We start from the raw sequence: 14,729 nt of genomic DNA on the forward strand, positions 1-14,729 counted from the left end.
ATTAAAGAGTAACCACTGAGATTAAGGATACTGGTGTTTTATTTTATATTTTGCATTTAAAATCTAATGTTGATGTTTATCTGATAATGATTACTTGTATTCTCTAGTGTCTTAGTTCTGTTGTTTTTCTAAGGAATGAAACTTGCATCTGAAATCTGATGACTAATCTATTTTTCACCTATGAAAGACCAAATAATATTAAAATTTTAAGGGGTCACTGGCATCATTAATTTTCCTAATTTAAATGTCTTATGGAGAAATCTGAAGATAAACAGCTAGCTAAGAAGCCATAATTAGTAGAGGCTAGAAAAGTAAAACTTTCTGATAAGACCAAAGTTCTTTTCTTTCTACTTCCTGATTATGCAGAAACAATATTAATTAGTGGATAATTGGGTATTTGTTCTTTCATTCCACCACTTATCTTTATACACCAATTTCTGTACACAAGAGCAGTAGAACTTAGTGATATGATCGTGGATCATGAAACAGCAGTAAAACTTCAAAGAAAAGCCTACTGCTGCCATCTTCTAATTTTACAGTTTAAACTGGTATATATTACTTTTTACTAAAAATAATTGGCTTTTCTTGCATTAATGATTCACACCATACTTGTGCATTTTCACTTCTACAGATAAAATAACTGAATGGTCTTTAGTGTGTTCTTAAGTGAATTTTGGAAGATTTTGTTAGCGTTTTTATGAGAAGCACTCTAGTGATTCACATTTCCCTCATGATACTCTGAATTAAAAATATATGAAAGTAGATGTCTTTATCTTATAAGTAAGATAATGTCATGATTTCTCAATGCATTTGGCTATAAGAACATATTAAGTCTGGGACTTCACACAGATGAAATTCTGAAGTTGTATATATAGGCATTATTCAGAGTGGTACTGTTGTGTTTTCATTATGTTATTTGGTGTCTGATTTTATATTCTGCAAATAGTAATGAAGAACAATACAAAGAGTTTTAGGTATAGGTGATTATACTGGTCGACTGAACGAGTGCAAGAAGCAAGAGTAATTCAGTGGGGAAGTATGAAGATGTTGAGAGAGGTCAGTGAGCACTGTATCATATGAAAATACTTTAGAGTGACAACATATAATAACTGGTCTCTGAGATTATTCCGAATGGCTTTCCAAACTGAGCCGTACCTTGGTTTTGTTTTTTGTTTTTTTTTTCCATAAGATTTTATTTGAGAGAAAGAGAGAACAAGTGGAGGGAGGGGCAGAAGGAGAAGCAGACTTCCTGACTCCCCACGGAGCAGGGAGCCCAACTCCAGTTTCGATCCCAGGACCCTGGGATCATGACCTGAGCTGAAGGCAGAAGCTTCACCGACTGAGCCACCCAGGCATCCCCCCCTTTAAAGATTTTATTTATTCAAGAGAGAGCAAGTGAGAGAGAGAGTGTGCACAATCGGGGTGAGAGGCTGAGAGAGAAGCAGAGTCCCAGCTGACACTCAGCTGACTCAGCCACCCAGGCACCCCTGTACCTTGGTTTTTATGGGGTTGGTGAGAAGCCAAAATTCCTATTGCAGGAAGGAGAACTTTTCTGGGTCCTTGTTACCACATGCTATTTTTTTCTTACAACACTGGTAGCACAAAACTGATAATCATTTACAAGTTTTGGTCTTTATCCTGACACACTTATCAGTAGACATTATGAAACCTCTTAAAACACTTCCTAATTTTGTCCTGGTATGTTCTGAAGCTCTAGGTGGCCCATATGGCTCCTTTATCGAAAATATTCCATGTTCTCTGACTTGCACCCTTCTCAGAGTACTATAAAACATATTACAATAGGCAAAAGTCTCCCAAATTAAAACTAAATTACCTCCCAGTGGGAATTCTCTGGGATGGATTTTGGCAAACCTTTTAAAAGGGCTCTGAAATCTTACTCATTAAAATTCTCTGTATGGGTGTGCCTGGGTGGCTCAGTCAGTTAAGCATCTACCTTTGGCTCAGCTGGGGTTCCTGGGCTCGAGCCCTGCTCAGCGGGAGTCTGCTTCTCCCTCTCCCTCTCCCTCTCCCTCTCCCTCTCCCTCTGAGACCCTCCCCCCTGCTCAAACTCTCACTTGCTCTCTCTTAAAAATGAATTTAAAAAATTTCTCTATATGGATACAGTTTAGACTATCTCAAAAACTAAACTTTTTATATGTGAAATTTAAAATGTTGAAGATGTTTATTTAATGTGATATTGAGAACTGAACTTCTGTGTGCCTCAGTGTCCTCATCTGTAAAATGGTAACAGTAGTATCTATCTTATGGATCTGTGAGATTTAATAAATTAGTATATGTAAAGTACTTATATAAGTACCTAGCACATAGTAAATATTCAATAAATGTTAGCACATACTCAAAAGTTTGGAGTATATGATCCTGTTGTTTAGCATTCTGGAGTCTTCAGTGTCAGGTCAGTACTTTAGATGATCTAAATAGTTCCAAGGCATCTCTCATTTCAGTTTCTGTGCCCCCCACCTTCATCTCACTTCCATCATTTGGACTGCTCTGCTTTTAGGTGCCCTGTGCCCTGTGCCCTGGCGGCATGTGTTTTATTATCCTTATTCTCTTGTTCAGTCTCAATACAATTCTTTTTAAGACACAGTGAACATCAGCTCATTTCCCAACAGTTCTTGTATTTCATTCCCTAATCTTCCCGTAACTGTGTCTGGGGGCAAGTACATAGTTCTGGGAATTGCTTTCTCCCTGTGACTATCTTTCTTTTACTAGGTGAAAATAAGGCTATAAGGAAAGGAAACTATAACATCCAAAATTAGATTAAAATGTGAGCTTTGTAAATAATTTAAGTGCCACTTTCTTCTAAATATAAACAAATGACAGTGTTTTTGTATTCTATCATTAATTTAGGAAAAATTAATTCTAATGCATGTAGGGGAAGAAGGGAAACTTAGAATAGTAGAAACATAAAAAAGATCAACTAACTTGATTTTAAAAACTGAGATCTGAGAACATGAAACTTCATGTGCAGAATATTTACCATAATAGCCTGACACCTAGTAAATGTTCAAATTAATGGTGTTACTACTGTTAGTACCTGACAGCATTAATCATAGTACTAATTATTGTAATAAACATAGCAGATATTTTAAAATAGATTTCAGATTTGTAAATGACAAGCTGCAGAAGTTGAAGAAGTGAAATACATAGAGGTAAGACACAAATTAATACTTCGTTTATTGAGAGAATCACTTTATATATACTTATTTGAATTCTTTCAGCTGTGGGAGTTAGATAATCATTATTCCCATTTTATAAATGAGAAAACACTCATTTATGAAAAAACACTCATGAAGCACTGAGAGATTCGTCCAAGGTTATACAGATAGTAGGTGGTAGAACCATGATTCATACCATCTGGGAGTTTCTGTTTCTGGCCATGATGGAGTAATAGGGACTGAATTTTTCCTAAGGCCTTGACTAAAAACAGACAAAATATAGGAAACAGTGGTGTTCAGACACTGAAAAACAGGTAGTACGAAGTGCAGTGATCCTTGAAGGAAGGAAAACAAATGAAGTAAGCCGTACGATTGCCCCGTATTACGTCCATCAGAGTGGAAAGGCTTTACAATGCATGGTGCATTGAGAAGAAGACTCAGAAGGGCTTTACTTCAGTAGTAAAGCCAAATTAGCCCTACAGTAAAGGCTATTCTGGTTCTCCTTAACAAGTGTAAAAGCAAGATTTGAGGGGCGCCTGAGTGGCACAGCAGTTGCGTCTGCCTTCGGCTCAGGGCGTGATCCCGGCGTTCTGGGACTTATTTCAGTTAAACACTTTAGATCCATCCATGTTGTCGCAAATGGCAAGATTTCACTCTTTTTTACGGCTGAGTAATACATCATTGTATTTATACATAGCACATCATCTTTATCCATTCACCTATCAGTGGACACTTGGATTGCTTCAATAATTTGGCTATTGTAAATAATGCTGCAGTAAACATAGGGTTGCATATATCTTTTCAAATTAGTGTTTTCATTTTCTTTGGGTAAATAACCAGTAGTGCCATTACTGGATTGTAGGGTAATTCTATTTTTAGCTTTTTGAGGAACCTCCATACTGTTTTCTACAGCAGGTGTACCAATTTGCATTCCCACTGACAGTGCAGGAGGGTTTCTTTTTTCCTACATCCTCGCCAACACTTGGTTCTTGTGTTTTTGATTTTAGCCATTCTGACAGGTGTGAGATGATATCTCATTGTAGTTTTGATTTTCATTTCCCTGATGAGTGATGTTGAGCATCTTTTCATATGTCTGTTGGCCATCTGTATGTCTTCTTTGGAGAAATATCTGTTCATGCCTTCTGCCCATTTTTAACTGAATTATTTGTGGGTTTTTTGGTGCTGCATTGTATAAGTTCTTTGTACATTTTGGATACCAAACCTTTAACAGGTAAGTCATTGGCAAACATTTCTCCCATTGTGTAGGTTGCCTTTTAGTTTTGTTGTTTCCTTAGCTGTGTAGAAGCTTTTATTTTGATGAAGTCCCAATAGTTTATTTTTGCTTTTGTTTCCCTTGCCTCAGGAGACAAATCTAGAAAAATGTTGCTACAGCAGATGTCAGAGAAATTATTGCTTGTGTTCTCTTATAGGATTTTTATGGTTTCAGGTCTCACATTTAGGTCTTTAATCCAGTTCGAGTTTATTTTTGTGCGTGGTATAAGAAAGTGGTCCAGTTTCATTGTTTTGCATATTAGCTTTCTAGTTTTCCCAACACCGTTCATTGAAGAGACTGTCTTTTTCTTATTGCATATTCTTTCCTCCTTTGTTGAAGATTAATTGACCATATCATCATTGGTTTATTTCTGGGCTGTCTATTCTGTTCTCTTAATCTGTGTGTCTGTTTTTTGTGCTAGTACCATACTATTTTGATTACTACAGCTTTGTAATATATCTTGAAATCTGGGATTGGGATCTCTTCCTTTTTGTTCTTTTTTTCCGGATTGCTTTGGCTATTCAGGATCTTTTGTGGTTCCATAAATTTTTTAAGATTATTTGTTCTAGTTTGGTGAAAAATGCTGTTGGTATTTTGATAGGGATTGCATGAAATCTGTAGATGGCTATGGGTAGTATCAACATTTTAACAATGTTTGTTCTCCCAATCCATGAGTGGAATAAAGACTATTTTTTAAAAAGTGACTGGGCATGCAGAGAAGCAGGAGAATTCATTTCATAATGAAGAAACAATCAACAGGAACAGACCTGTAAATTACAGAATTAGTAGACAGTCATTAAACCATATAAATATACTCCATAAGCTCAAAAAATTAAAGGAAACCTTGAACATAATGAGACACATGGAACACAGTTTTAAGAAAAGATTCTTGTGATAAAAAATACAGCTAACCCTTGAACAACATGGGTTGGAACTCCGCAGATACACTTATAAGCAGATTTTCTTTTTGATAAATAAAGTACAATACTATAAATATATTCTTGTAATTTTCTCAACATTTTTTTTCTCTAGGTTGCTTTATTGTAAAAATACAGTATATATACATATGACTTACAAAATATGTCAGTTGACTGTCTCATTGATGAGGTTTCTGGTCAACAGTAGGCTATTAGTGGTAGTTAAGTTTCGGGGGGAGGTGGCAAAAATTATACATGGATTTTTGACTGAACAGGGGGGTTGGTGCCCCTACCTCCTGCTTTGTTCAAGGGTCAACAATCTAAGTGGAAAATACACTATAAATGGATTAGACACTGCAGAAGAGAAAATAATTGCTAAATTGAAGATTTTGCAATAGGAACGATCCAAGATGGAATATAGAGAGAAAAAGGATAGGAAAAAAATGATTATAACACATAGCAGGACGTCAGATAATTCAATTCTAAAATGAGAAGGGAAGAACAGAAAAAATATTTGAGGAAATAATGGCTAAATTTTTTAGATTTCATGAAAACTATAAATCCACAGATCTGAAACTCTCAATGACACGCACAGAAAACACAAAACTCTTTTTTAGATTTCATGAAAACTATAAATCCACAGATCTGAAACTCTCAATGACACGCACAGAAAACACAAAACACAAAAGGGCACATAGATTCATATTAGTTAAAACTAGTGATAAAGAATAAATCTTTAAAAGCACCCAGAAGACTTCTACTGACAGGAACATGGAGTAAAAAAGACAATAGATGCTAACACTGAGATGACAGAGATATTATTAGAATTATCTGACAAAGATTTCAAAGCAGCCATGGTAAAAATGTTTTAATATGCAATTACAAACATGAAACAAATGGAAAAAATAGACAATGCAAAGAATCAGAAATTTTAGAAAAATATGATGGCCATTGAAACCCCCCCTTCCCAAAACAAAACAAAAAACAAACCCTCAGTTGTTGGGCTTAACAGCAGAACGGAGGCGATAGAGGAAAGAATCTGTGAACTTGAAGATAGACCATTAGAAATTACCCAATCTTAACAAGCTACAGAAAATGGATAAAGAAATTAGCACAGAGAGCCATAGGTACCTGTGGACTATCACAAAAGATCTAAGATTTTTGTGTTTGAAAGGATAAGAGAGGGCAGTGTTGAAAAAGTACTTAAAGAAATAAAGGCTGATAACTCTCCAGGTTTGAAAAACCCAAACATAGATTCAAGAAGCTAAGTGAATATCAAAATAGAATAAAACAAAAGTAATCTACCTAAGAAACATCATATTCAAACTTATAAAAACTATAGGGAAAAAGATCTGGAAAGCAGTAAGAGGTATAATACTTAACTTATAGGGGGAAAACAATTCTAAGACATTTCTCATCAGAAACCATAGAGCCAGAACAAAGTGCCATGACATTATCAAATGCTGAAAGGAAAGAAGTATCAGCTCCTAATTTTCCAGCAAAAACATCCTTCAGGAATGAAGACTAAATCAAGACATTCTTAGAATAAGGAAAACTAAGACAATCTGTTACCAATAGTTTCAAAAGAATGCCTATGGGAAAATCTCTAAACAGAAAGAAAAAAGAATGAACCTCAAAACATCAAGAAGGCTAAAAGAACACAGTAATCAAAACTCTGAGTATATACAAGTATATACAATAGATATTCCTTTCCTGAGTGACTTTTCTAAATTTTGTTTGGTGGTTAAAGCAAACATAATGCTGTGTTATGTGATTTTAAGTGTATATAGTAGAAGTAATTAAGACAATTATAAACAAGGGCAAAAGGATGTAAAGAGAGGCAAAGTTTCTAACTATTACTTGAACTAGTAAAATGAACCCAATAGACTGTGATAAGGTATGTATATATAATGCCTGGAGCAACAATTAAGAAAGCTGTACAAAGAGATACACTCAGAACATTATAGGTAAATCAAAAGGGAATCTTAAAAAAATGTTTAAGGAGCCCATAAGAAGGCAGGAAAAAGAAAACAAACTTAGAACAAGAAATAGGAAAAGAAATGAAAAACTTAAGCCATAACATGTTCATAGTGACAATAAAGGTAAGTGGTATAAATATAACAAAAGAGATTTACAGAGTTGATTTTATTTATTTGTTTTTTAGAGATCTTATTTAGAGAGAGAGTGAGCAAGTGGGCAGAGGGGCAGAGGGAGAGGAAGAAAGAATCCCCAACACAGGGCTTGATCCCACGACCATGAGATCATGACCTGAGCCAAAATCAAGAGTTGGACGCTTAACCCACTGAGCCACCCAGACACCCCTGCAGAGCTGATTTTAAAAATGAAAGACCCAACTGTATACTGTCTATGGGAAACTTCAAATATAACAATATAGGTAGTAAGTCAAAGGATAGAAAAAAGATAATGTCTTGTAAATATTAAAGGAAGTCAAAATGGCTGTATTAATATCAGATAAAGTAGTGTTCAGAGCAAAGAAAAATACCAGAGGTAGAAGATTATATAATGATAAAAAATGTCAGTCCATCATGAAGATAGGAATACTAAATATGTATGAACCAAGCAGAACTGCAAGGTATGTGAAGCAAAAACTGATAGAACTAAAAAGAGACATAGATGAATCCTTAATTATTGTTGGAGATTTGGCACACTTGTTTCAACAATTGATAGAAAAATTAGAAAATCAGGAAGGATCTAGAACTCAACAACACCATTAACCAGAAGAATCTAATTGACATTTATAGAACACTCTACCCAACAAGAGCACCTAAACCTATTTATTCCAAGTAGCTACTGAATATATACCAAAACAGGCTATATCCTGGGCCATAAAATAAACCTTTACAGATTTATAAAAATTGAGATAGGGGTGCCTGGGTGGCACAGCGGTTAAGCGTCTGCCTTCGGCTCAGGGCGTGATCCCGGCGTTACGGGATCGAGCCCCACATCAGGCTCCTCTGCTATGAGCCTGCTTCTTCCTCTCCCACTCCCCCTGCTTGTGTTCCCTCTCTCGCTGGCTGTCTCTATCTCTGTCAAATAAATAAAATCTTTAAAAAAAAAATTGAGATTATACAGAGTGAGTTCTCTAACCACAATAGAATCAAACTAGAAATTAATATCAGAAAGATAGTAGGGAAATCCTCAGACAGTTGGAAATGAAATGAGTCACTTCAAATAATTCATGAGTCCAAGAGGAAATTTCAATGAAAACATATTAATCAAAAATTTTTTTAATTCAGTAGCCTGAATGGAAATAAAACGTATTAAAATATTCAGGATGCAGCTAAGAAAAGTATCAAATCAGTAATCTAAGCTCCCACCTTAAGAACCTAGAAAAAGAGGATCAAAATAAACACAAAGTAAGTAGAGGAAATAAGAGCAGAAACAATGAAATTGAAAACAGAAAGAAAATAGGGAAAATCAGTGAAGCAAAGAGCTGTTCTTTGAAAGGATTAATAAAATTGACAAACCTTCTAGCAAGACTGCCAAAAAAGAGGGAAGACACAGATTACCTATATCAGGAATGAAACAGACATCAAAAGGGTAATAAGGAAATCTAGTGAACAATTCTACCCAAACTTGTCATAGATGAAATGGATCAAAAGGCAGATACTACTGTAACTCACCCCATATGAAATAAATCATGTGGATAGCCGTATAACTATTAAGAAAACTGAATTCATATTGAAAAACTCATCAAAAGAATGGTGTCACTGGAGAATTCTATGAAGTGTTTAAAGAGAAATGAAAACCAGTTCTATACAATGTCTTGCAGAAAATAGGGATGTTACAGGTGGGGAAACTGGACAAAGGGTACACAGAAACTCTTTAAATTATTTTTTTACAATTGCATGTGAACCTACCATCATCGAAAAGTAAAGTTTAATTAAAAAAAATAGAGGCACCTAGGTGGCGTAGTCGGTTAAGCGTCTGACTCTCGGTTTCGGCTCAGGTCGTGATCTCAGGGGTCATGAGATCGAGCCTACATTGGCCTCCACGCTCAGGTGGAGTCTGCTTGAGATTCTCTCTCCCTCTCTGTCTGCCTCTCCTGCTTGTGCGCTTGCACGCGCGCGCTCTCTCTCAAATCTTAAAAGTAAGCAGAAAACAGTTACTTTCTATAGACGAACAAAGAATGACAACAGACTTCCTTTTGGAAATAATATAAGCCCAAAGACAGTAGAGAAATATCTTTAAAATATTAAAAGCTTGTTAACAACGACAAAAACTTAGGCTGTTTGATTCCAGAGCCTGTACTCTTAACCATTTCTCTATGCTGCATCCTAAAGAAAATAAAAACAGAGATGGATGGAGCAATTACATATACCACTTTCTCCTTTTGTGTGTCTGGGGAGTTAGAATAGCATGACCATCCTTTGAACAGAAGATAAAGAACAACTATTCCTAGTCCTGCATTTGTTTCTTGTTTCTGTTGTTTCCTTTACTTCAACAATCTTTTAAAAGTAAAATTGGTTAATACATCATGTTTCCTGTCAAATGAGCTTATATTCTAGAAGAGAATAAAGTAAATGTAGAGGTAACTGTAATACAGGCAATTTTGGATAAATGTCATAAAATAGAAATTCAGACAAAGCCTTTGGGAAATTTAGAGTAAGGATTGAGAGTACAACAAATTACAGGCATCAAGGACGATTGCGGGTGAATCTGATTGAGAGTAGAGGAAGAGGGAAGAGCTGAGGATGCATCCGAGAGCTGTGTCCTGATGACTGGGACGAGAGCAGGGTCATAGTAGTGGTTAAATAGAAGTTCTTGGGTAGCACAGGTTTTGTGATTATTTGCTTGTCTGCTAGGTTCGGTAATGTATCCTTACTACCTAGAACAGTACTGGGTACATAAGTACTCAGTCAATATTTGTTACATGAATGAGTAAACAAATAGAGAAATTTAGAAGGCAGTGATCACCAGATTTTGTAGGAGTGATTTGATAGTGAGCTCTAGTTTGGGAGTTACAAATGTGGGATCTAATCCTAATTAGCCAGCTCTGACCATAGTTTCAGCTACCACTTCAGCTGTCACACAGATGGCTCTCAAAACTACTGGAGAGAGCAATAATATAGGAAGCATGCTGATAAAGAACATTAGCTGTCTGACCCCATATGTAAAATGAAGAGGACAAGAGAAATGATTGTTAGTAAATGCAATTTTATGTCTGGTGCACTCAGCACTTGGTCCATCGTACTCAGTAAAGGACACCATCGTCTGAACTTGAGTTACACATGGGCTCCTGACCTAGATGAGCCACCACACCTCTAATATAGCGCACAAAAACTGTGTTAGAGTTATCTCATGCAAAAAGCTAAATGGCACTGGAGGAGATAATGCTAAGTGAAATAAGTCAAGCAGAGAAAGACGATCATCATATGATTTCTCTCATCTATGGAACATAAGAACTAGGATGATCGGTAGGGGAAGAAAGGGATAAAGAAAGGGGGGGTAATCAGAAGGGGGAATGAAGCATGAGAGACTATGGACTATGAGAAACAAACTGAGGGCTTCAGAGGGGAGGGGGGTGGAGGAATGGGATAGACCGGTGATGGGTAGTAAGGAGGGCACGTATTGCATGGTGCACTGAGTGTTATACGCAACTAATGAATCACAGAACTTTACATCAGAAACCAGGGATGTACTGTATGGTGACTAACATAATATAATAAAAAAACATTAAAGTAAAAATAAAAAAAGCTAAATGGTATTTTAAAGATATCCAGCCCAAGACCTTCATTTTAATTGGTGCCAAAGTGAAAAAGTAACTTGCAGAAAGTCACACAGCTAGCCAAAGGAAAGAGAATATGGAGGGGGGAAAAGGTAGTCAGGGACCACACCTGGAGCTAATGTTTACATGTGAAGAATGGGAGGGAAAATAGGAGACAGACACTAATTAGTTGGGCTTGACACTGACTTTTATAGCTGCCTTTTTACAATGAATTTTATTTTCTGGGAAAAAATATTTGCCTGCTATAGATAGCTCTTCCTGCATTTCCCATGACATCTTTATTTCAACATGTCTAAAACCAAATTGGAATCACTACATGTTAAAACTGAAAATGATTTTTGAGGGCTTCCAGTCGAAACCCTCATTTTACAGATGAGGAAAACAGATTCTGTGCTGGGGTGGGGGTCTCACCCTTCTTAGATTCATTTATAGCAACGTGAGCCATCATTCATCTCTTGGCTCACTTTTGCTTAGGTTGCAGAGCATTACTTAAAGTCCTTTTGGCTTAGAGTGATCCTTCTAAGCTCATCCTGGCTAGTTGTTAAGAGCAGTGGGTTGGTTTGTTTTGTTTTGTTTCCCATTTTTCTTTTCTTTTTATTTTTTTCTTCAAAAGCTGAATCCTTTAAGTGGAATCATATGAAGAAACCCCTTATATAAAAAGAGTCTAATAAGAGGAGCTGCTCTGGTTAGCTAAGATGTGGTGGTGGTTGGGGAGATCAGGAAAGAGAAAGGATGAGTTTTACCCCCATAACTTGGCCCTCTCATTCCTGGAGGTGAGGGTCCTCCAGGGTGCCCCTGAGGTTAGGAAGCAGTTTGAAACTCACTGATTTGGAGGCCTGTGGGATCCGGCAGTGGTGGTTGGCACTAATGAGAAGGTTGCTAGTGTTTCTGCTCATCAAGTTCCCCCGTGACTTCCACATACCCTGGAGTAATGATTTTTTAGTTCTTTAATCTAAGAAGTAAGAATGAGGCCATCAGTACAACTAGGGTCTTAATAAACTCCCAGCTATCATTTAAAAACTCTTTCATCAGTCACATTTGTAGTTATTTACGCAGACAAGCAGCTTTTTTTGTGAATTAAGTGACTTGGAAGAGATAATTTTATTAGTATAGACATAGCCCAAGAATTATTGTCACATGAGGAAAAGCTTAGCAGCAATCAGCATATTGATCTTGGGTGAACCCCTGTGATGTTCTGATGAATTGTAAAATACTTGACACATTTTTAATTGTTTTTATAGTAGTATTTATAATTTTGAATTTTAGTCAGCAACTGATGAAGCCCTGTTCTAGACAACATGGGGAAATAGAAGGAAAATAGGCCAAGGTCCTTGCCCTCACATTTGAGTCATGCTGAGTGCAGAATGAAGAACGTGACATTTTAGGTTTTTTTCCTTTGTACTTGATTTCACCACCTGCGCCTTCTTTTTTATATTGTGTAATTTTTAATTTTAATTTACTGACTTGTAAAGCATATCATGACTGAAAATTCAGTAATTTAAGGTTTCATGCTTTCTTTCAAATTATTATTAGATTGCAAGCCTGGAGAAAGATAAAGAAGAACTTCATAATCAACAGCTTAAGGTTGATCCCGGAAAAGACAGCAAACGAATTGAGCAACTTGTTCGAGAGAAACTCCATTTGTCTCAGAAATTAAAAAGTTTAGAGGCTGAAGTAGCAGAATTAAGGGCTGAAAAAGAGAATTCTGGTGCTCAGGTAGAAAATGTCCAAAGAACTCAGGTGCGGCAGTTGGCTGAGATGCAGGCTACAGTCAGATCCCTGGAGGTAAGATTTTAATTGCTTCCCGGTAGAGCATGGCATGCTTTTTTAAAAGTGCAATTGACAAGCCTTTGATTTTTAGAGCATAAATGTATGCTCACCAATCTAATGCTGACGCATTTGTAGAGTCCCAAGAGTATATATTCTTCTTGTAAAGAAGAAAGCTATTGATTCATAAGCAATAGCTATGCTACCACATTTACAAAGGAATTATTTAGTCTTTGGGAGTCAAAACACCTAGTTGAAATGAATTAACCCTTGAAATGCCAGAAAATAGAATATGCCACATTTTCAAAATTTGAGTTTCTGAGGATTAAAAGTCCCCTAAACCAGAAAGAACAGTTTCTTCCTAGATAGTTATTTCCTTACATGGGATTCAAGATATTAAAATCATAAGTCCTGTTTAAATAAAAATACCATACTAAGATATAAAATATCTTAGGACAGCTTCTTGCTGGAGTGATACAGTTCAAATTGGTCATAATGTATATAAGTCTTTAATGAAATATTTCCCTGAGTTCATTAGAGAAAGATAAGAGCTGGCAGAGGTAGGCTGGTACTCCTAGAGGTATTCTTCTCTGAAAGTTCTTGGTTTTCATTGTTGGAGAGGAAATCCTTTTTCTTCATCCTCCTAGGTTCACAGGTTGGAGGTTGTGAATTAAACTGAAAAAAGATAAATGAGAAAAGATATTTATTCCTGTATGTGTACAGGAGTTCATAGAAAAATGTGGCTCCAGGTGGTAGGTAGAATTTGGGGCTTACATACCACCTTAATAGGGAAAGAAGAGGGGAGAAAGGGCACTTATGGGAACACAAATGACTTTAGGAAAGATAAATGGACCTTTAGGAAAATAGATGGGAGATATGACCATTTTGTGACAATGTGTAGGTGATTTCTTATCCTGGTACTGATTTCTCCCTTGATAGGAGTCAGTCTTCCCTGGCTATGAATCCCCAGGGGAGGGGATTTATAATTCTTTTTGGAGGCTCTGCTTTTTGGCAGCTAAGAGGAGTTCAGGGAAAAACCTTTTCCTGCGTCTCTTGATTATCAAATGCCTTCAGCTCAAAATAATTTTTATGCCACTGTGGCATATTCTGGATCCCTTAACTATCTCGTTTAGGTGTGCTTACTTTTTCTGGTTCTTAGTGCTTAACATGTAACAGATATACCAGTTTAATTGTTTTGATTTATCTTGAGCAATCCAGAGAGAGAGAGAGAGTGTGTGTGTGTGTGTGTGTGTGTTAGAATAGTTGTGAAATGATTAGAATTGTAGGGAAATTAGCACCTAGCAAAATAATGATTTTTTTTTTTTGTTTTTTTTTTTTTGTTTAGCCAACAAACTGGCTACAGGGAGCACATTGATATGTTTTGAAGAGTAAAAGTCACCTTTTTATTTTTTGGATGAAGCCTCTGACAGTATTTACTGGTGTCCTGAACTAAAGTTGTATCACTGGACCTTAGACATGAGGCAGTTCGGAATGGTACTATTATGTTGCTACCCTTCCATCCTTAATGTATTTATAGTGACAGAATAAGTGGGATGATTGCAATTGAATATAGCATATGATCCCAATGCAAAGCTTTTCATTGAGGTCATTTAGAGTGATGATTTTCAGGACAAGTTGAATGATTACAAAAGATGGGAGGTTCATTTGTGACATTTTCAAAAGAGCCTGTAGTTAATTTTATCTTTTGTCAGATGAAATGATGAAAAGAAGCATTTCTTTCTTTGATTTTTTTGGCTGTCATTGTGCCCAAAGAGGATCATTTTATATGTGAGGAAAATAGTTTTTTTCTGAATTATTTGTTGAATATACTCTTATCATATTTAAGA

At 36.3% G+C, this 14,729-nt stretch overlaps 1 protein-coding gene across 3 annotated transcripts in view; it reads left to right on the forward strand.

The window, feature by feature from the left end:
* CEP83 (centrosomal protein 83) overlaps positions 1-14,729 on the forward strand; it is a 126,424-nt gene that overhangs the window by 61,869 nt on the left and 49,826 nt on the right. For all 3 annotated transcript variants that reach the window (XM_026499887.4, XM_057316283.1, XM_044384530.3), the window contains one exon: positions 12,649-12,900. In XM_026499887.4, the coding sequence (XP_026355672.2) occupies positions 12,649-12,900 (252 nt within the window). The remainder of the gene's footprint in view (positions 1-12,648; positions 12,901-14,729) is intronic.

This window comes from Ursus arctos, unplaced genomic scaffold (genome assembly GCF_023065955.2).
Source record: "Ursus arctos isolate Adak ecotype North America unplaced genomic scaffold, UrsArc2.0 scaffold_21, whole genome shotgun sequence".
Lineage (NCBI taxonomy): Eukaryota > Metazoa > Chordata > Mammalia > Carnivora > Ursidae > Ursus > Ursus arctos.